The sequence below is a fragment of the Musca domestica genome, unplaced genomic scaffold (genome assembly GCF_030504385.1).
Source record: "Musca domestica strain aabys unplaced genomic scaffold, Musca_domestica.polishedcontigs.V.1.1 1, whole genome shotgun sequence".
Lineage (NCBI taxonomy): Eukaryota > Metazoa > Arthropoda > Insecta > Diptera > Muscidae > Musca > Musca domestica.
The window spans coordinates 45,127,136-45,151,181 of NW_026712114.1; the positions used below are offsets into that span (position 1 = coordinate 45,127,136).

Genomic DNA, 24,046 nt, shown 5'->3' on the forward strand with positions numbered 1-24,046 from the left:
TCAAATCCCATCATCAATAGAGGTTTAAACGAAAATTTCAATCACGGTACTTTGTATATTTGTAATTTATAATTGAGATTGAAAATATTAAAATAATATCATCCACAAAACTTGTTGTATTTATTAATAACATTTCTCTATTTGCCTTATCTTTTCAGATCTACTCTCTTCACATGACTGACTGTGTAATGTGAAATCCAGAGGAATTATTATGTAAAAATCGACTCAAAACTGAACTTGGCAGCAAAACTGCAAAGAATAAACTAACTCATAAGAAATCCGCAAGACTAGTTGAAACTGAAGAGATTGTAACAATACAGCAAACTTACTCACTCACCTACACACACACACACAAACCAAAGATTTACTTAACGCTAAGACTTCGAAATAGAACAAAAAACAACTCCTTTACAATGTCCAAACATACGGATAATGATCATTTGCGTAATGACATTTACGAAAATCTACCCTGCCAGGCCATGTTCAATGAGTCTGTGCGAAAGATACAACAACAAAAATCGGCTCAGGCCGCCGCGCACAATCCCAATAACATCAATCTGAATAAGGCTTTGTCACAGCAATTACTATTGAACAATATTAGCAATCAGGGTTCACATTTGGTCAATGTTAATTTAGCCAATTCGAATTCGAATTCGGCGCCCAATAACAAGCATCAAAGTTCGGTGGGTCGACATAATTTGGTTGCCGGCACCAGCAGTCCAGGACAAATGCCAAAAGAAATGATTTATGCCACGCCGCTGCGTAAATCAGATCGTTATAAAAGTGGTGATCGTAGTCGTTTAACTTCAGCTGCCGTAGGCAATGCAACGGCTGGAATTCCACGCCCCCTAAATGAAAAAGAGGTGACCAACACAGATGTAAAATTAACCAATATTATTGATTATAAACAACTGAATACGCCACGTGATAGCAACCGGGTAAATACTTCAGCAGCAGCTGCTGCGGTGGCGGCTACTAATCGCAATGGTAACACGGTGGTACCTGTTACAGATCTGGATGATGAACCCGATTCGGGTTGTACTTCAAGTAATATGTATGCAAATCGTGGAGTGCCCTTAAATTGTGGTAATAACGGAGGAGGTAGTTCCACACCCAATCATCAACTGGAAGATCGCCGTATTTTGAATTTCCTCAAGGACACGACCCAACTGCAAAAGAAAATGGAAATTTCCGGAAAAGATTGTCCCAACTCAAGTTTTTCCAATTTGGCCCGCGAGGAACATTTCGCCAATTTGGTGCAACAAAATTTCCCCCTGGAGGTGGCACGTAAAAGTTTTGATCCAGAAAATGAAATGGAAGCTGCCTTAGAGGGGGCTGCAAATGGTGGCGGTGGTGACATAGAAGAAACTTCTGATAATTTAGAAGTTTTTATGCAGAAAAAACTGTCGCCGGACAAGGAGGTGAATGGGTTTGGTGGCGCCCAACGCGAATATGGCCATCAGCACCATCATCATCACCATCAGCATCGTTATGGTTCTAAGGTGTACATAAATCGTGAATGGGTCTTAAAGAAAATAGCCATGTGTTTGGAGCAGAGAACCGCCGGAAAAAAAACCATGCCGGGTCTGCTGGGACCAACCCCATCAAATGGAGCAAAGAATGAAGCCTTTGCTGGCAGCTCTTCTGCACCTGGCTTTATGTCATCGCGGGCCAAGGCAGCTGCCATTTCGGCTTCCACCTATAATGGATGTTTGGTTTTGGGCTCAAACGGTTCAGGCAAGACAAGCATTTGTCAGGCCATAATGAATGGCAATTCCGGTACACGAGGATTGCTGAATCGCAAACTATTGGCCTCGTACCTCATCGAATCACAAAATCCCGAGTGCCATAGCCTATCACTGTTCATACGGAAAATGGTATTACAAATCCTAAGCCATTCGTCACTAATAGCCAAAGATGAAAGCCAGCGTATCATCGATGAAGGCTTCTCGTTTCTGCATGATGAGGTCCAACAGCAAGAATCCAAATTGGATGAGGCCATGAACAATATATCTTTGGACGAAAATGCCGAAGATATTCTGATAGCCGAACTCAAACGTGGCGCCAAAGAATGTGATATTGCCGAATTGGAAAATTTCCATGAACGACGTACTTCCACATCCAAGAAAGCGGAAAACTTACAGTTGATGAGACAAAAATCTGAACCGGTGCCTCCACAACAAATGGGCGGAGAGGATGAAGAGCAAGAAAAAAAATGCTATGGTACCCATCCACCAAAGGGCCAGAAGAAAAAACCAAATAAAGATTATGATGAGAATAAGGATAACGATACGGAAAAGGTTAAGCGGCGGGAAGAATCCGATAGGGATTTACCCTCATCGAGTAAAACTAGTCCCGGACGCAAATCGAAGATTCCAGTGAAATTAACACGACCCAGTAACGTGGCATCCCCGGTCAAACATATTAACAGCAATTTGAGTTTGCCCAGCAACAATAACAACCATGCACCTCAACAGGGTGGGGGAGAAGACATTGCAGCGGTGGGTAATGAGGATTTAAAGCAAGAAATTCAAGCAGCTATACGCGAGGAGCAGGACAGGGATAGTAACAAGGATGAGAAACAAAACAACGAAGACAGGCCTGAGGCTGATAAAGATATGGAGCAATTTCTAAAGGAAAACAAGGATAAAGAGGAAGAAGAAGAAGAAGACGAACGTAAATTACGGGAAGGAAGCGCAGAACTGCGGGATGAAAATGATCTTATCGATTTTGAAACAAAATCCAAAAACAAAACCGATGAGCAGGAAGACGATATGGAGGAGAAACAAACCAGTTGCTTCAATACTCTACCTCCTCCCTTGCCCAAGACTAAAAGTTGCCGAACCATCATTGCCGATGGCTACTATGAAATGCTACTTACCAATCCGGAAATTTTTGAATGCCTAACTGTGGACAATATTGAGAAGAACCCCGATGAGTGTTTCAAGAAGGCCATATTGTTTCCGCTGCTGGAGCTAACTCCACCCAAGACAGCTTTGCTGTTGCTTATCGATTCCATCGATGAGAATTACATTAATGAGGGAAATCTAATTTCTACCCTTAAGGGTGGCCGTGGCGGCGGTACCACCCACAAAAGTCGCAATGTCGCCGAGCTGCTTTCCAATCACATTCACCTCTTCCCAAAATGGCTGTTCCTGGTGTGTACAACGAAGAAACAAACCAAACAGATTACCCGCATGTTCTCTGGTTTCAAGAAGATCACCTTGGATGATTTGCGTAAGTCGCATGTGGTCAAAGATGTCCAGGAGTATATCATCAATCGATTGAACTCAGATTTCAAGGATAGCATTATGTTGACAAAGGAAATCATAGAATCTCTGCATCAGCTCTACATCAAATCCAATGGTTGTATTCTCTATCTGGAAAAAGTTCTGAATGGTATCAAGGAGAATTTCTTCAGTTTTCGTGAAATAAAACTTATACCCTGTACCCTGAATGGCTTGTATTTGTATATATGTCAGAAGTCGTTCAACAAGAAGCAATACATGAAAATAAGGCCAGTGCTGAATGTGCTGCTGGCCTCCTCAGGCTATGTCGACAAATTGTTCCTGTTCAATTGCCTCAGGACCCACAACTATACCATCGACAACGAGGAGTTTGAAAAACGTCTACACCTGATGAAGAACATACTGCAATACGACAACGATCAGAGGCGTTTAAAAATTTTCCATAATTCCTTTTCGGATTGGTTGGTGGATGTGAAATTTGCCACTAAGAAATTCATATGTGATGTCAATGAGGGCCATGTCATGATTTCGCTGTACTACTTGTTGGTGGCCGAGACTCTGTGTGCCAACACGGTGCGGAAATTCATCTACCATCTAATCAAGTCCGGAGAATATCTAACCAATCGTAACATCGACTTGGACATGATTCTAATGCTGCTCGAGTCACGGGTGAATTTAAATGATTGCTTCTACACCAACCACCTAAACTGCTGTTCCATGTGCGAACTGGACTTTAAAAATGACCCGAATTTTCTACCCAAAACCCGTAACATGATTGAAAAGTTTTTGAACACCGAATTGTGTGATGAGTTCTCGCAATTGCTATGCGATTTCTTCAAGCCCAGTTTACCCACAGATGCAAAAATACTGAAACTACTCATTGAGACGGGCATTAATAATGCCGACAATCAAACGTCTTGTGAATCATCGCTAATGTCGCCCGAGCTGTCAGAAAAATCTCAAAATATCGATTTTGAATTGGCCGATTTGTTAATATCCAGTGAGCGTTCGTGCATTATGGAAACCCAGAGGCCATCGAGTCCTTCGGAAAAAAGTGAGCCACATCATGAGAGTCAGGATGACAACGCCTCATCTACGCTACATCAACTTTCCGACTCCAATCGCATAGAACTACACAAAGGCAAGGCTTTGATACACATTCTGGCCAATGATGGCAATCATTTGTTGCTCGAGAGGGCTCTCAATGCCTGCAAGGGACCCATTGATCTGGAAATTGAAGATTACAATGGGCAGACTGCCCTCAACATTGCGGCACGCAATGGCCACTTGGAGGTGGTTAAGCTGCTGTTGAATTTTGCACAACCCTGCAACGATGGCACGGGACGCATGAAACGTGTCGATGTCAACCATGCCGATCGGGATGGTTGGACACCATTACGTTCCGCCTCCTGGGGTGGTCACACTGAAGTTGTCAAATTGCTCATAGCCCACCCGGCTTGTAAAATTGATTTAGCCGACAAGGAAGGGCGTACAGCTCTCCGGGCCGCCGCCTGGAGTGGCCACGAAGATATACTCAAGATACTCATAGAACATGGAGCAGATGTTAATTCTGTAGATCGTCAGGGGCGCACCTCCCTCATAGCTGCCTCCTATATGGGGCATTATGATATTGTGGAAATTCTCTTGGAAAACGGAGCCAATGTCAATCATTTAGATCTGGACGGACGCAGTGCTCTGTGTGTTGCTGCGCTTTGTGGCTCTTCGGGTTATAGCAAAGTTATTTCCACACTATTGGAACATGGTGCCAACACAGATCAATTGGACAATGACGGCATGTCACCTTTGCTGGTTAGCTCGTTTGAAGGCAATGCCGAGGTCTGTGAACTTTTGCTGGAAAATGGTGCTGATCCCGACTTGGCCGATTTTATGGGTCGTACCCCGCTATGGGCCGCCTGTACTGCCGGTCATGCAAATGTTGTCAAACTTCTACTATTCTGGGGCTGTGGCATTGATTGCATGGATTCCGAGGGCCGAACTGTCCTCAGCATAGCTGCTGCTCAGGGAAATATTGAAACGGTACGTCAACTATTGGATCGTGGTTTAGATGAGACCCATCGTGATAATGCCGGCTGGACACCATTACACTACGCGGCCTTCGAGGGTTTCCATGAAGTTTGCCTTCAGCTATTAGAGTCGGGCGCCAAAATTGACGAGTGTGATAATGAGGGTAAGACCGCTTTACACTTGGCGGCCCAGGAAGGACGCACCCAGTGTGTACAGGTACTGCTCGAGTGCCTCTCAACGTTTGTGGATCAAAAAGCCCATGATGGCAAGACCGCTTTTCGTCTAGCCTGCATTGAGGGTCACTTGGAGACGGTGCAATATCTCTTAAAATACAACTGCGATGTCAATTCCAAAGATGCCGATTCACGGACCACGCTATACATATTGGCATTGGAGAATAAATTGGAGATGGTTAAATATTTGTTGGAATTCACTGATGTCGACGTGAATATCTCCGATAGTGAGGGTCGAACTGCTTTGCATGTGGCTGCCTGGCAAGGGCATGCGGAAATGGTGAAAATGCTAATCACTTTGGGTAAGTAGAAGAAAAGGAAGAAGAAAACACAAAAAAATCCTTTTTGGTCGGGACGAACCTATTTTTAACAAGTAAGCAAAGGCTACAGTCGAGCGGGGCCGACCGTTGAATACCCTACAACACTATAATAAACGATACAGTTTATATAGGCAAGATACTCGAAAGAATTCCACAAGATATTGTGACAAATAATAAAAGAAAACCATCAGGTTTCGTTCTCTAATTTTCGAATAATAGCAACCTTAACTAATTTTCTCATTTCCAATTTATTGGTAGATGTTGCACTTAAATGGTCTTCCTAGATCTGGAACCAATATTTCCCAAAGACCTATAATCTCTCAGAAGTGGCAAAAGATTAACATTTATTATTGGTTTTTGACTGAAACGCATCTATATGAAATACAGACATTTGACTATATTCTTCAACGAAATAAGCGCTAATGAAATAGTCAGAAGTGTGTCTTTCCTGTATTTGTGAATTCTCCAAAAAGTCACTGGAATGGACATTTTCGTATTTTGACAAAAGTTGGCAAACTCCTTCACACATTGAATATTTTTGGATGGCCATCCAAAACTGCTTGACTTTTGCAATGTTCGGTAATCCCCATTCAAATGTGCGTGAGGATCGGGCGATAATTACGACCTTCTGACAATTTTGCAGTTTTTTGGTCCATTTCAACCCCTAAATATATGGCGATCATCTCCAAAAAGAGTAGGCTTCTATTCTGACCCTCATCTGATCCCCATGCCAAATTTCGTTAGGATCGGGCCATAAATGCGATCTGTATATGATATCCTGATATCCTAACTACTTAGTTTTGTTAGCTATAGAAATATTACCAAATGTTTAATTCAAAATGAAAATATGCCAAAAATATGACAAAATGGAAAAAATATGAGAAAATTTTACAAAATCAATATTTTCATCTTTAGAGAGATATTTGTATGCATTTTTTAGACGTTTTTCTTTTCCTGCCAAGAGGCCATTCTGAATTAATGAGAACTGTCGAAATCAGTTCAACCGTTCTCGACATATAAGAGATCTTTCAAGCATATCTTCTTTGATAGACATATATATCGCATATATTTGCTATATATTCGATTTTTTGGATCTTAACATCAATGTAAAGATCAGAAGTAACCTTGTCATGGCTTTGTGATTTCGCCGGGATATAAAATATTCGCGGTTTAATGAAAATTTTAAAATTTTTTTTAACAAAAAAATATGGTCTATTTTACCCGCTAAATATTATCCGATGACCACCCAAATTGGTAGGCTTCTTCCCCGCCCTAAACTCTAGCTACATGCGAAATTCCGCGTCGATTGGTCTATAATTGCGACCTGTATAGCTACTGCAAAATCCGACATTTTTTCAGTATTTGGTCCATTTCAACCCCTAAACATTTGGCGATCATCTCCAAAAGAAATAGGGTTCTATTCTGACCCTAGCCCCACCTCCATTCTAAATTTCGTGAAGATCGGGCCATAATTGCGACCTGTAGAGTGATTACAAATTAACATGGACAGACGGACAGACGGACAGACGGACGGACGGACATACATAGCTAGATCGACTCAGCTCGACGAACTAGGAAGATCCATATATACTTTCCTATGTGGGAAATCAATATTTCGTGGTGTTACATAATTTTTGGCCCAATCAAACTTATAATACCCCCAACACATAGTGTTGTAGGGTATAAAAACTATTATGCCTATATAAAATTTAGTGTAGATTGTGCCTCTTTAAACACTTTCTTCCTAAAAAGAAGTTTTACAGTTTAGAAATATTGTCTCGTTTTTACGACCAAATCTTTGGATGAAATCAGTTTCAAGACATTTAGACACGATAACTCTCTAGGAGGGGTACCTGATTGGATCCGAACTGAGTATATCGTATACACATAGAAGAAGTTCGGAAGTGGGCAATATGGACCCGTTTTTCCTTTTTATGAAATAGGATTACTCTATCATTGTCTGGTCATTCTTTCATAATATCATAATTTCAACAAACGTTTCGTGTGTCCTCTATCTTATTACATATAAGAGATGGAGGAAGAGTAGGAAAGTGTTCTCATTATTTTTGTGCTTACAGGTAATGCTGATGTCAATGCCATGGATTTGGAGGCTCGTACACCGCTACATTCCTGTGCCTGGCAGGGCAATCACGATGTCATGAATATCCTTTTATATTTTGGTGCTTTGGCCGATCATGCCTGCAAACAGGGAGCTACAGCCTTGGGTATTTCGGCCCAGGAGGGACATGAGAAATGTGTTGTGGCTTTGCTAAAGTATGGTGCTAATCCCTACAAATCCGACCACTGTGGACGTACACCCATCAAATTGGCCGCTAAATCAAATCGCACAAATATTCTCAAAATCTTTGACAACTATACCAAAAGTGAGTATTTGCTTAATTCTCTTATTCATATTTTGAATAAGAATAATGCTTTTTGGGGGGGAATTTTCTTGCAGATGAAGCGAATCAAGCCATGGATGCTGCTGCTAAATTTCATCATGGCAACATGTTACGTTCACCTGATCAACAAGCACCCTCAATTCCGGCTCATGCCAATTTGGGTATGAACATTTTACCCTCAACCTCGCCCTATCCACCACATGCCTCAGCCTCATCAGTTTGTTCGGCAGCCACCACGGCTACCGTTAATAATAATATGGCAGCACCCAGTATTCTAAATGCCTCCAGCTCAACACACAGTTCGAATAATTTCTATCAGAATACAATGCAATCGGATACCAGTAGCTTGCACAAACGTAAAAGTGTTATATCTAGTCAATCAACCGGTAGCAGTAATGATGTAAGTACATATTTGTACATTGATCTTGAAAGGCGAATCTAATCAACATATGTTTTTATACCTTTTTAGCAGGCACCTCTCACATTTACCCAACAATTACAACGACAAACCAAGCTTAGCTCACGCAATAATCCATTTATGCAAAATGCTCCAATTGTTAATTCCAAGCACAGCAATTCAGCTTCATCATCATCGTTGGGTCACAAAGCCGGTGGAGGTGGTGGCGGTGGTCATCATCGTCATTCCCAAATATTACCCGATCTCAGTGAACATCAAATGGGTAAGTGGCGGAAAGCAATTTTACATTTGACTTTTTTAACTTGCGTCACTATTTTTTTTATGATTTCAGCTACCCACATGGCCAGCAATGAGGCTGATCTGTACGACATGGAGTGTATGTCGCCGTTGTATGCAACACCACCCCATTCGCCAAGCAGCGAACTAAGTTCACCGGGACAATTGCCTTCGATCAATAACATTGATGATTGTGCTGGCGGTGCATCTGCATTGAATGGCGGCTGCGGCAATGGACCGAGCAGCAGCAGCTCTGGTGGTAAATCTGTTTTGCCAGACAATCATTTTGCCCGTGATACCCATATGCGTATCATATTGGGAAATTTAAAAGAAAATCAAGCCAGTTCGTCTAGGTGAGTTGAAAATCGAATAATTTTTAGTTAGTTGTAAGGGATATGTGTGGCATTTAGGGAATTGTTAAGGAAATTATACCATTTTCAACTACTACTATTGGTGTATTTCGGCTGTTTGAAATTATCTAGATATAACAATTATCTTTCATGGCATTAATTCTTGGCACCAGAGAGGTGCACTGAAATGAATTTCGAAACCATTTTGTGTCGGCCAAACTAGCAATAATTAACTTTTCTATTTAAGATTTATAACAAATGTCAGAAAAAATACCAAATCGGTATAAATCGACAAAATAACGTAGCCAAATAGTCTGTCGATTTCATCCTGCAACGGCGATAAGCAAAACAATTAATCTTGTTGTTTTGTTCTCATTTTAGAATTGAACTTTTCCCACAATAGCTACATAAGAGATTTTGGGGAAAAAAGTCTCTACATCCAATGTATACACATGTTTTCATATTGCCTTAGGAAAGTGATATGACTGCGTTAAAACTAGTTGGTTGCACACTTGAAGTTTCTGGTCAAATTCCGGCCGTTTGGTTTTAGTCAGAGTTGCGAAATGCAAATTCGTGTTGAGCAAAATTAAACTGGCTCGATCAATTAGGAGTACTCCTGCAATTTAAAAAAAAAGAAATACTCTATTTTTCATTACATTTTTTTAATTTTATTTAATAAAAGTAAAAAATGTAGGAAATAACATCAAAGTTTAGATTTGTTTAAGTTGGTCACCTTTGACACGAATTATGGCCTCCACTTCCTTGACGTCCGGCTACGCTGCCAGTATCACGGTAACGATCGATGGTACGAGATACAAAAGATTTATTCACATTTAAATGCTTGCCTTAGGAAAGTGATATGATTGCGTTAAAACAAACTTCTAGTTAGTTGCACACTTGAAGTTTCTGGTCAAATTCCGGCCGTTTGGTTTCAGTCAGAGTCGCGAAATGCAAATTCAAGTTGAGCAAAATTAAACTGGCTCGATCAATTAGGAGTACTCTTGCGAATTAAAAAAAAGAAATCGAGTATACTCTATTTTTCATTACATTTTTATACCCTACAACACTATGTGTTGGGGGTATTATAAGTTTGATTGGGCCAGAATTTATGTAACACCTCGAAATATTGGTTTCCCATATAGGAAAGTATATATGGATCTTCCTAGCTCGCCGAGCTGAGTCGATCTAGCTATGTATGTCCGTCCGTCCGTCTGTCCGTCTGTCCATGTTAATTTATAATCACTCTACAGGTCGCAATTATGGCCCGATCTTCACGAAATTTAGAATGGAGGTGGAGCTTAGGTCAGAATAGAACCCTATTTCTTTTGGAGATGATCGCATAATATTTAGGGGTTGAAATGGACCAAATACTGAAAAAATGTCGGATTTTGCAGTAGCTATACAGGACGCAATTATAGACCAATCGACGCGGAATTTCGCATGTAGCTAGAGTTTAGGGCGGGGAAGAAGCCTACCAAATTGGGTGGTCATCGGATAATATTTTGCGGGTAAAATAGACCATATTTTTGTGTTGAAAAAATTCAAAATTTTTCATTAAACCGCGAATATTTTAAATACCGGCGAAATCACAAAGCCATGACCTTTACATTGATGTTAACATCCAACAAATCGGATATATAGCGAAATATGTGCGATATATATGTCTATCAAAGAAGATATGCTTGAAAGATCTCTTATATGTCGAGAACGGCTGAACTGATTTCGACAGTTCTCATTAATTCAGAATGGCCTCTTGGCAGGAAAGAAAAAACGTTTAAAAAAATCGCATAAAAATATCTCTCTAATGATGAAAATATTGATTTTGTAAAATTTTCTCATATTTTTTCAGTTTTGTCATATTTTTGGCATATTTTCATTTTGAATTAAACATTTGGTAATATTTCTACAGCTAACAAAACTAAGTAATTAGGATATCAGGATATCATATACAGATCGCATTTATGGGCCGATCCTTACGAAATTTTGCATGGGGATAAGATGGGGGTCAGAATAGAAGCCTACTCTTTTTGGAGATGATCGCCATATATTTATATAAAAACTGCAAAATTGTCAGCAGGTCGTAATTATTAACCGATCCTTACGCACATTTGAATGGGGGTTACCGGACATTGCAAAAGCCAAGCAGTTTCGGATGGCCATCCAAAAATATTCAATGTAGGAAATAGTTTGCCAACTTTTGTAGACTAAATACGAAAATGTCCATTCCAGTGACTTTTTGGAGAATTCACAATTACAGGAAAGACGCACTTCTGACTATTTCGTTAAGGCTGATTTCGTTGAAGAATATAGTCAAATGGCTGTATCTCATATAGATGCGTTTCAGTCAAAAAACAATAATAAATGTTAATCTTTTGCCACTTCTGAGAGATTATAGGTCTTTGGGAAATATTGGTTCCAGATCTAGGAAGACCATTTAAATTAGTTTAAGTTGCTATTATTCGAAAATTAGAGAACGAAACCTGATGGTTTTCTTTTATTATTTGTCACAATATCTTGTGGAATTCTTTCGAGTATCTCGTTGTATCGTTTATTATAGTGTTGTAGGGTATTCAACGGTCGGCCCCGCTCGACTGTAGCCTTTGCTTACTTGTTTTTTTTTAAATTTTATTGAATAAAAGCAAAAAATGTCGGAAATAACATCAAATTTTAGAATAAGTTTAGATTTGTTAAAGTTGGTCACCTTTGACACGAATTATGGCCTCCACTTCCTTGACGTCCGGCTACGCTACCAGTATCACGGTATCGAGCGATGGTACGAGATACAAAAGATTTATTCACATTTAAATGCTGGAGTGCTCTGGAGTTGGAAACTTGTGGTTTTCCAGCCAAATATAAAGAAATCACACTATCACGCTTGAATTCCATCACGAATAACTTTTTTCTGGAAAATTCTCACCAAAATGCTTTTGTACGCTTGTAAACAATATAATGAGCTGACACTGAAATAATTTAACAGCTGTCAGACGAGTGGCTTTGAAATGACAGGAGTCTGATGTTGGTTGCAGTTTTTTCATCTCACCCTGTATTTGTTCAACAGGGTTTAATTATCAAAATTATCATTCCAAGCGCTCTCGGGACTTGAGGACTGTCTAAAATTTATTTGATTTCATTGTATATATTGTGTCGCATTAATTTTTAACAAATAAAACATTTTTTAATTTATATTACAGCAAAAGTAAACGCAGTGGTATCACAACAAACCCCGCAATGCGTCTCATACGTAGCCGTTTCGATTCGGCAGCCCAGCTAATACGGAGAACCAACAATATACTATCGAGCAATAGCCAAGGATCCTCAAGTATTGGTGTTAAATCGGGAACTTTCCAATGGCGTAAAGAAAGTCAAATGTAAATGTTCACAAACAGAACAAGAACAACAACATCGTTAAAAATAAATAAATTGAAATAGAAACCTTTTCCGTTTGTTGATATTTTTACTATTTGTTTATTATTCTCTTTTAAGTATTTGATTTGTGATAGTTTAACGAATAAGTTATAGCGATATTTATTTAATACATATTTTATTATCAACAAGGTGTCCGTGAAAATTAAAAACTCCCACTTTCTTAACATTAAGCGAAACTAAATTACATGTAGATGAAAATTTAGAAACAAAGACATAAATAAAAATTAATAAAAAATCGAAAAATAAATATAAAATTACGAAACAACTGTAATCAGACAATTTCGAACATAAAAATTAGTAATGATGAAAAAATAAATTTATGATATATATAGATACCTTACATGAAATTAGTAATAACCCTGACCCAAACAAAACACACAATTCCAATGCAAAAATCCGACATGCAGTGAGGGTTTATAGAATATAGAATTCATTACAAAACATCAGGGGTTCTCTAAATCAAACAAAAAAATATTTAAATTGAATAAAAATATGTTTGTATGTTTTTTTGAAACTAAAATGTTTTCGAGATGTTTATATCTGCATTTTATTCATATTTTTGGAAACAAGTTGCGTGAACTGTGTAAAAGATCTTGTAATAAATACTCTATGTATATTCATCGCACTGCATTTAATATAAAACATATAATTACTTACATACACATATTGCAAATTTTACAAAATAAAACATTAAGCAATATTTGCCATTATTTACAATACATATATTATAAATTTAAGTTAACATATTATATTAATTTGGAAATAATTTAGTAGACATTTTAATTATTTAAATAATTTTCATAATCTCCAGATACATATATTTATTAGAAAATACTGATATATTGAGGAAAAAAACCATTAATGAAACGAAATAAAACAAAACAAACCAGCAAAACAATGATGTTATTCATACATATTAATGAAAAAGAGCAACCACAAGTAACACATTAAATATACATATATTGTTTTTAGTTTAACGAAAAAACAAATGTACTGACACTAATTATAATTAGTTTACACAATGAAACAAATAAAAAAAAATAAAATTTATTTAATTATAAATACAACAAGAAAATAAAATACACGAAGTCAAAATGCGAATGCGTGCATAATACCATACATATATACTTAAATAATTTAGTCATTAAACAAAACGAAAAAACACCCTTAAATAAATTATTTTCAAACTAAAAACACCCTGTTTATTATCTTCATACAAACAAACTTTTGTTGTTTTTGTTAATCTTTTTTCTCCTTTTTTTATTAAAAAAGAAGAGTGGCAGGGTCGAACTTCGTAGAAGGAAATAAATTTATATCGATAATTTTAAAGTAACAAATAGATCAAACTGACGACCGACCCGGTCACATTAAAATTAAACTACTTAAGGCTAACGTCAGGCGAACCATAAGCAAATTTCCATGCACCAACGCAATGTTTATAAACATATGTAAAGTGTGCTTAAACCTAGGTAACTACACTTTTTCCAGATGTAATTCGGAACATTTTAATTTTTTATTCCTTTGGAAATTTGTAATATTTAAATTGTAATTTCAGATTTCGTTATTCGTATGATTTCTATTTTTTGTTTGCAGCACTCCATGGTATAATTATTACATGTAACAGCAAGTCCCATCTGATTTGACTCTATAGTAATACTAGTGTCAAACTCGATATTACGTTTTGTCATTTAATTCCATTTCTTGATATACAATAGGTATACCCTTTTTTGATATGAAATTTCACTGCAGGGCAATATGAACATAGTTTTTGCCTAATAATAGAAAAAAATCGTCGTTATACTTAATAAAACGCCAAAGGCGATGGTTCGTTTTTTTCGGTTAAGGAACAGCGACACCACGTTCGATAATATATTCGTATATTTCATGTTTCCAAAAATTATGTATGCTGTTTAGTTTCAACTTGAAAGAGATTTTGCCTTTTCCACGATTTTCTGACGATTGCTCGAAGTATTGAGAGATTAGGACCAATAGCTAACATCTATACATTCAGAGGAATGATGTGAACGCATTAAAATTTGAAAATTATTGAATTTTTGAAAATTATTTACTGAAAATTAATTATTTTGTTTACATTTTTGGGCACATAACTCTGACACTTGTATTACGTACAACAACAAATTTGTATGTGGTTGTTGTTACGATTGTTGTACTTCAACACTTGCTGTTACCTGTATTTTTCTACCATGGTAGCACTCCATTTAATTTCAAATTATTTCGTTTGAAATTCGAATTCCGAATTGAATAATTAGAATAAAAAATCGAATTACAAATGAAAAGTTTGGAATTTCAAATGGAAATGAAATTCTCAAATTACAATTGAAATATTCAAATTACAAATGGAATTCTCGAAGGTAATTCAAATATTCTCATAAAGAAAAAAGACTACACATTTTAGGCTAAATGATAATTTAAAAGGATTGTTTTTTTTTAAATTTTTTGTTACCGTGTTTTATGGACGATTAAAAAAGAACGGCAACTCAACAAAATATTAAACATAACAAGTAAGGAAAGAAAGTAGGACATTGCCGACTTTATGATACCCAACATCACTATGAATATTTAGTAGTCATCTGTAAGAAATAAAATTAAATGAAATTTAAATCACAAAGGAGTTTCTAGCATGTATCTGATATCTTGTGCAGAGAATCTTTATCGTGGATAGTGTATTACAGTTAAGTATGTCAAAATGATTTTTATTTGGGTCAATATTACACATTCGGTGAAAAATATACACAGATGAAAAAAATAAAAAATGTAAGATACAAAATTTTAAGCGCAATCGAACAATAAAATCGACCTGTAATTTGGGTAAAAGTATGTTGACAGTCGGACGAAAGTATAAATCGAGTCAGAATCTGCTTCTACGAAGATCATCAAAAGGAACAATGGGTTTATCTCGTTTCTTTTTGCATGTTCCAAACAAATGCCCAAAAGTATTAATACCTTGTAGCACAGTGTGGTATCGGGTATACCATTACAGTCAAACGCGCTACCCTCAGCCAAAGATTTAAACTCTTAAATGAGAGGAATTCAGAAACCAGAAAAAGAAGAACTATACAGAAACAGAAAGTTTCCCTTTTAAATTTTACGGACCTGATTAATTTCTACATTTATGTTAATATCGACACATTGCGTACATCAGATACCTTCAATAAGATTGGAAGTGGGAACAGTCTCTTGCCTCTTGTCATCTTGGAGGTGAGCTCTGTAACACCATTGTAATCTGCCAACACAAGTGCTGCACAATTCAGAAATATACATCTTCATGGGAAGTCAAAGGTCTTATTAATGCATCATCACAAAAATATTTACAAACACCCTAAAATTTCCTGCTTAAAGAAACTCTATTATAGTGAGAAGGAAGGGTCTATATAACAGAGGATCTATCATATAGGACTGAATAGCATTTACACTAATCCACCATCACCTGCCATCCATCGATTGGCTGGAATTATTGATGGATGGGTAGATGTCCTGATCTTAGTAAATCAATAATTGATCAGAGTAAGAGCAATGATATAGGAAACGTTTTTTCATATCTATTGAAGTTTATGCAATACAAATACATTTTGGGTGACGCTCAACGAAAAAATGTCGGAAATTAGTCGGACGAAAAAACACAATGACAGCTTTCAAGTGCTCCAAACACATGTAATTTGGGCCAGATCAGCGTCTAGGTGCCGTTCCGTTATCAATTATATTACAACACCCAGGATTGGCCGATTAGCACATATCCAGATCGTTTCTGCATTTCAAAACTGCCATAGTTCTCCAATGCTTTTAGAGACTATCAACGTAGAAAGTCACCTGATTTTCATGGAATATGATTCTATAAGACGAAAGGGCACCGTCATTACAATCATTGTTGAGCTTCAATGGTTATGGGTATATTATTAAAAATATTGAGTACTCCTAATTGTACATTGGATCAACAGCGTTTTGAACTCCACTCTTGTACCAGTAAGCCTATCTGACGTCTAAGTTTCCAGTCAAAAGATTTATTGTGACTTGAAATTTAAAGAGAGTCAAATAAACACATTGCAAAATGCAGTACGTTTATTGTCAAATTGATGTCAAAATTAGTCTTCCTGTTGGACCATATTTGGTATAAGTATACTTCATTGTACATTGTTGCTTCCAAACAATTACATTCTTTTCCAAAACAGTCAGGAAAATATTTTTAAATGACTAACAAAACTACAACTAAGATACTAATCTTGATTTTATTAGAAATTTAAAAAGATTAAAAATTAGTTTTTATGCATTCTTAATAGGTAGTATGGTATATCCAAATTTTCTGTTGACATTTCTTTTTTGGCTTACAATACAACATAGTCAGGTCACATTAAAATGTTTATTAGCCACTTCGCTTGTAAAACTGCAGAACACATACTGACAACTCTCAAAGTATTTATATTATTTTCGACCAATATTACAACAAACTAAGGTATAAAATACTCATACAATTTAAACAGACAAAATTATATTTTGTGAAGCACTTTTATATGATAAAGATATGATTTTTCTTTTATAAGAACCATCCAACAGACTCATTATTAATACCAAACATAATAGAATTATTTTATAGAATATTTCTTCTTATTCTATAGCATGAACAAAACAAATATATATTTATGTGGATAACTGAACACACAAACAAATCTCAAATAAAAATTTAAAAAAATACGTAAAGAGATGAGTGAAATTTATCACATCATTTCTGTTCCAAAAAGTAGATTGAAATTAAAAAAATGTGTAAATTGAATATTATTATTGTTAAAAACTACAACAATTAAAGATATATATTGAAATTTAATTATGTTTACCTGTGAATCAGTGACAACACGAAAATAAAGTTAAATAAATTTGGTATTATTCATTGAATAGTAACGTATGTATATTTAACAGCAAAAGAACAGAGCATAATTTAATTGTATTCATTAATTATAAAAAAATAACTACATATAATGAACGAATGAAATTTACAGGAATTTTTGATTGTGAATGTGTTGAAAAGTGTTTACTTCTTTTTGAAGGATTAAACATAATATTTGATGACAAAAGCAAGATGCTATAAAAACCTAAACGAAATATAAACACCCATATATATATAAACATTTTCGAGTTTAAATAAACGAACATTAAAAATTACAATTTTCTTGATTTATTTGGAATTATCAACTAGTATTTTAGGATTCGCCACGCGAAATACATTGGGAACCATACTTGCTAATGTGTTGAATAGCTCTTCGGATATATCGTGAGGCAATAACAACTGGAGGGTGCTGAAAAAAGGAATTGTTAACCATGAGTAGTTTTTATTAACAAGTAATATTTTGCGTCTGGTTTTGATGCTAATTTAAAAAAACAGCAAAAAGTTGTGGGGCATTTCATATTTTGGGATAAACCAAAGACTTTAAAAATACAGTCACAAAAATTAAAACAAAACAATGTTGCCGCATTTTTTCAAGAGGTTGCAGACAACAGGTGCGCTGCATAACTTCAATCCACAGTTTTGTGTATTGGATTCACTCGGATGAGCATAATCACTTCTGAGGTAGCCTTCGATGGAGAAAACCCACAGATAATAACCGTTATATACTAGGTGACAGTAGCGATGCTGCTGATACTTAAAATACATTCGCAGTCTTATAAGAACAAATAAACCACAATTAGGGTGAATTGTGAGAGCAAGATGTTCCATATGGTTTAATATCTGTGGTTTTTTCTCCCCTTTTCTTCTCCACACTTTTGAGGCAACTTTACCGAATACACGGAAACATTGTTTTTTATCTTGGTACCAGCGTTCTAAAGTAAACAGTACACAAACATAGTGTACTGTACCGGTACAGTATCCCTAAAAATAATTTTAGCGGTAGTATACCGGTACACTACCACTAAAAAATATTTTAGTGATACCGGAACACAATGATGATCGTAGTGTACCACAGTCGGAGCGCTCAAAAACCGTAGTGTACCGCAATCGGAACACTATAAAATCGTAGTGTTCCGGAGTTGCACCACTAAAAAACGTAGTCTTCCGCAATCGGAGCATTAAAAAATCGTAGTGTACCACATGCACCACATTAAAAAAATCGAAATCATAAAACTGATTTAAAACACTCAGCCATACTTTGCAAAATATTTTGTTTTTACACCTATATTCATTGATTTTTCGGTACCATAAAATAACAGGTAAATTATTTTCATAATAACCCATTACAACGCAACCACTAAAATAAACTTTTTCGCGGAAAATTAAAATTATCAATGTACAAATTAAACAAAATCTAGCAAATCATAAAAGATAAATATGTGGTACACTACCGGTACATTATTTTTTTAATGTACCGCCATGTGATACACAACGATTTTGTAGTGCTCCGACTGCGGAACACTACGATTTCGTAGTGCTACGACTGCGGCACACTACGTTTTTCAGTGCTCCGACTGCGGTACAGTACGATTCTCGTTGTGCTCCGGTACAGTATCACTAAAATATTTTTTATGGGTTGTGCTCCGGTACGGGACATTATCTTAGTGTAACACTCCACCTCGGAACGGTACAGAGCACTACGGTACAATACCATACTGTTTATTTTCGAACGCTGCTTGCTACAAGGCCCAAAAGTGTAGGAAGGCGATTTCAATATGGATTTTGGTGTCGTTTTAGATATTTTTCGCAGAACTAAACATACCAGCTGCAGCTTAACTCGCCGAGCCTACAGCGTTTTCTACGCCAAAGTACCAAAAGCTATATGTATATTTGTAAATCAAATAAGAAAAACTGATTTAATTAGGGAATCTAGAGAATGTGATTCTCCCCAAAAACTAATAAAACAGGATGCTTTCATGCAAAGATTTCCCTCAGTCTTAGTCGTTAAATAAAAATAAAATGTCAAGATATATCATATCACGTGGCCACCGAGCAACGTCCCTAATCAACCTATTAACTGTCAGTAGATTTAACGCTGTATGTCGCCGAATTGATAGAAATGGGTCTAAGTGACCTTAAAAATTTTCTTAAAATATCCGAAGGCTAAAAAAATTCCTTCCTTTATGCTATAGTGAGTATTTATAGCTAAAGGTCTATCAAAAAATGCATCGGCTTTCAGCTACTGATACCCCCCAACACCCAAAAAAAATGTGTACTAAATACGCTGTAGTTTAAGATATGTTTACTATCATATGCATATGATTACTTACCTCAGTTCAGCGCCACCCCAAGATGCCGATTCTATCATAAAACCCTTAGCACATTTAAATACCAATTCAGCACGACGCATGCACCATTGCACCGTCATATCTTCAGACATTTCATGTCGCAATAAAGCCGGTATTGTTAGAGTTGTAACATCATGGCGACTTGCTGTCTTGAGGATGTTGCGTAAACCCAATATCACAGGATGTCTTGAGTTAATTTCACTTGGAGAATTTATTGGTTCATCTGAGATTAAGTGGAAGATAACATGCGACTGCGATAGATTGGAATGTTTAGTAATGAAAAAGTCGCCAGTTTTTAATTTTGCACTAGTCTTAACGGGTGAGTTACTAGCACTACTTTGAACCGATGGATTTATGACACCAGAGACGATGACATCTTTCTCACCACCCTCTGTACTGCCAATACTAACATCAGTACTAACTGTACTTAAACTTTTAGTACTGGGAGTAGATGAAGAGTTGAGGAGATTCAATTGGCGAATTTGCTGTTCAATTTTTTCAAGTTGGTCATCAATCTAAAAAAATAAAATAAGTTTTAGTTTTTTAATTATTTTTAAGAAAGTTATTGATTTTCCATATTACCTGATTAAAATGAAATTCTGTTGACATATTAGCATTTTTAATTATGTCTTTATTAGCTTGTGCCTGCACTGATGGCGTTAAAACAACAACGCCGCATAGGGAACTAGAGTAGAGACCCAAAGCCATATTGAGGCCATTTAAACTGAAATGGATTAGTTAATATTTTAATTTAAATAAAATTGATAGTGTAACCTGCATCGTAAACAAGCAGGAAATGCGTATATATTCAAATAATATATATTCATATTCAATAAATAGTTTTTTTCCTGTTGAAGCTTCAATACATACGAGAAATACATCTGAACATTAACAGATCTTATAAAGAATATAAATCAAAAAGGGTTAATTCATTTGAATTTATTTTCATAATCCTGCACATTAGCCACAATAGTTATAATCAATGTCCCTATTTACTGGTCAATTTACCTTTCATCTGCATGCAATGGACTGCACAAATCATTGACGTTAGCACTCAATATACGAATATTATGCATATGCTTCAGTTGGGATCCCAAATGTATGGTAAAACTTTCCTCCATTGATGGTTGTTGGGAAATGAACATAGACGAACGATTGCCCAGTGGCGTTGAAACTGGACTGGATTGAAATAATTCACTAACTTGACTTGTAATCCACTGACGATATTCATTCTTTTGATGCCCAATTTTCGCCTCCAATTCTGATTCATAGCGTTTACGAACAAAATTCTGTGTAGAATATTGTTGGGCCAATAGATTGTTTATGTCCTCCGGCGTGGTGGTTATATCTAGCTGATTAATTTTCGATTCCATTTCTTCTTGTTGTGAATTGTTCAGCGTTTCAACCTCTTTATCCATTTCTTTGGTAATACTTGCAATAACTTTAGCATATGCTCGCTCTTTCTTCAGGATCTCTTCCAGTTGGGAAGAGTGTACCAGACGATGAAAACTTTGGGCAAATATATCTTCATCTGTTGGCCCAATACGGTCTGCAAATTGTATGAGCTCCTCCTTGTAGTGACGTTCGGTATCCCGTATGATTTCCTCAACATCGATGTCATTATTTCGAACCTTTTCCAGTAGCTCATCAGCATATTCATCCCGAAATTTTTGGTTTTCAACATCAATAAACTCCTTCAGACCGCGTTTAATGGCTTTAATTTTGATTGTGCAAAATTATTTACTTAAAAAAAGTTATTTAAATGATTAAAAAAATTATTTATACTAACCAGCATTTTCGTCCAAGAACCTCATCATCGGATCCATTTTGGACAAGACCTGAGTCACCAATTCATCCAAACAATCATCGTATGGTATACGAATATCTAACGACACATTCTTGCAAGAACCTTCTTGGTCCTTGTAATTATAAATGAATGGCTTGGTTGTCGACTTTCCAATATCCAACATATTTTTCAATACGCCCCCAAAAAATTGAGCGATGTCTGTCCGTCTAGTTCAAAAGAACTGCAGCGTGAAAGGAACAACCAGAACTATCCTTTAGTTTACATTGAACTTTCAGTAAATCTTCTTCTTTCGCCTGCTTTGAGATTTCTCCCTTTTGTCATTTTTAGTAAATAAAAGAAAAAATGTTTCTATTGGCATGAAGTAAAAAAATAAATATTTCCAAATTACAAATGCCAATGAATATAAAGTTTTATTGTTTATAATTGAATAATATTTATTATTGATATGAACTCCACAACCGAAACGGACGATTGAACTCGATGGAACTGAACTAAAACGATCCGTTTTGAGAACTAGATTGTTCAACTAATGGTAAAAGAATTCAGGTAGATCCATCAAACTTGTTAAAAAGTTTTGTAAAAACTAAGTAGATTTTTTAATATTTTCTTATACGACGCCAGTCGCTAATTTTTCATTCAATTTTTCAATCCCAAATTTGGTTTGACAGTTCATTGTCACAGCAGCTGTGTCGATGCGGTAGAAGAATACAGGCTGCCGCATCGACGCAGCTGCTGGGGACTACCAAACCAATTGTGGAATTGACATTTTTGAATGAAAAATTATTCAAATTTTTTAATTTTTTTAATGCATATCATTACAACCTCCAATTGGCGTCTTATAGGAAAACATATACAAATCTACTTATTTTTGAAGAAACATTTAAAAAGATTTGACATATCAATGTTCCCAAGTGTTGATGCATCTACCTGTATTCCTCAAACATGGACTACCTGCTTTTACCACGATTTTCTAGCATTTGCGTGAGGTGTTTAGAGATTTGGACCAACTTTGGAACAACTTTACATACAGGGGTATGATATGAAAACGTTAAAATCAAATATTTTAAGAGCTATTCTTCTGCATTTTAAATTTAATAATCCAAATTAAAATTGAAATTTTTTAAATAAAAATAGTTTATTGAAAATTAATTGTTTTGTTTACATTTTTGGAAATATTACTCTGGCACTTGTATTACATAAAAAACAACAACACTTGCTGTTACCTGAATTAATCTACCGTATTGTACATGGTACTGTACCGTAGTGTTCTGCTCCGTTCCGAGGTGAAGTGGTACACTAAGATAATGTAGCGTACCGGAGCACAACCCTTAAAAAATATTTTAGTGATACTGTACCGGAGCATAACGAGAATCGTACTGTACCGTAGTCGGAGCACTAAAACGTAGAGTACTGCAGTCGTATACTACGAAATCGTAGTGTTCCGCAGTCGGAGCACTACAAAATCGTTGTGTAAAATAATGTACCGGTAGCATGGTAGAAGAATATAGGTAGACGCGTCCACACAGCTGCTGGTACAATGAACTGTCAAACAACTTTTGAAATTGAAAATGTTGAATGAAAAATTATTTAAATTTGTTAAAATTGTCGAAAAACGCGAATTATTATATCCTCCGAATGACGTAGTATAAGAAAACATATAAAAATCTACTTTTATTTGAAAAAACATTTAAATTTTTCTGACATATCAACCGCCATGACCGGTAGTGTACCACATACGTGTCGTTTACGATTTGTGAGAAAAATTAGATGTTTGATGTTTTTTTGATAATACAAAAACTACTTATACAATTCAATATTATGAAAATAAAAGCTGAATTTATTTTATTTGCCATGTGTGTTTAGATTGGTTGCGAAATTGAAGAAAGTAGAAAAATATAGAAATAGGTAGAAAGAATAAAAAAGGAGCAAATCTGAAGTGATAATAATTTGTATTTAACCGTTGAAAATTTAAATGTTTAATTTTCTACGAAAATAATTTACCTGTTATTTTGTGGTACCGAAAAAATCAATGAATGTAGGCGTAAAAAACTAAATATCTTACAAAGTATGGCTGAGTGTTTTAAATCAGTTTTATGATTTCGATTTTTTAATGTGGTGCATGTGGTACACTACGATTTTTTAATGCTCCGATTGCGAAACACTACGGTACAATACGATTTTTAGCGCTCCGACTGTGGTACACTACGATCATCGTTGTGTTACGGTACAGTATCACTAAAATATTTTTTAGTGGTAGTGTACCGGTCATGATAGAAGAATATAGGTAGATGCATCA

The 24,046-nt window shown here is 36.1% G+C and overlaps 2 protein-coding genes across 3 annotated transcripts in view; one reads left to right on the forward strand and one right to left on the reverse strand.

Annotated features, from left to right (window-relative positions):
* LOC101890894 (uncharacterized) overlaps positions 1-13,744 on the forward strand; it is a 167,661-nt gene extending 153,917 nt beyond the window's left edge. Inside the window, exons 5-10 of one of the 2 annotated variants that reach the window (XM_059123442.1) lie at positions 159-5,808; positions 7,905-8,210; positions 8,285-8,628; positions 8,701-8,908; positions 8,978-9,275; positions 12,464-13,744. In XM_059123442.1, the coding sequence (XP_058979425.1) occupies positions 414-5,808; positions 7,905-8,210; positions 8,285-8,628; positions 8,701-8,908; positions 8,978-9,275; positions 12,464-12,644 (6,732 nt within the window). In that variant the 5' untranslated portion in view covers positions 159-413 and the 3' untranslated portion in view covers positions 12,645-13,744. Of the gene's footprint in view, positions 1-158; positions 5,809-7,904; positions 8,211-8,284; positions 8,629-8,697; positions 8,909-8,977; positions 9,276-12,463 lie in introns of both variants that reach the window. The other variant, XM_059123435.1, reaches the window with a different exon arrangement.
* A 3,840-nt stretch (positions 13,745-17,584) lies between these two features.
* LOC131802811 (protein C12orf4 homolog) lies at positions 17,585-22,217 on the reverse strand. Its single transcript, XM_059123456.1, has 5 exons — positions 21,733-22,217; positions 20,952-21,657; positions 20,526-20,667; positions 19,926-20,458; positions 17,585-18,004 (listed from the first exon to the last, which is right to left on the reverse strand). Exons 1-5 carry the CDS (start codon positions 21,911-21,913, stop codon positions 17,884-17,886), a joined length of 1,683 nt encoding a protein of 560 aa, XP_058979439.1. The 5' UTR covers positions 21,914-22,217; the 3' UTR covers positions 17,585-17,883.
* Between the last annotated feature and the right edge of the window lie 1,829 nt (positions 22,218-24,046).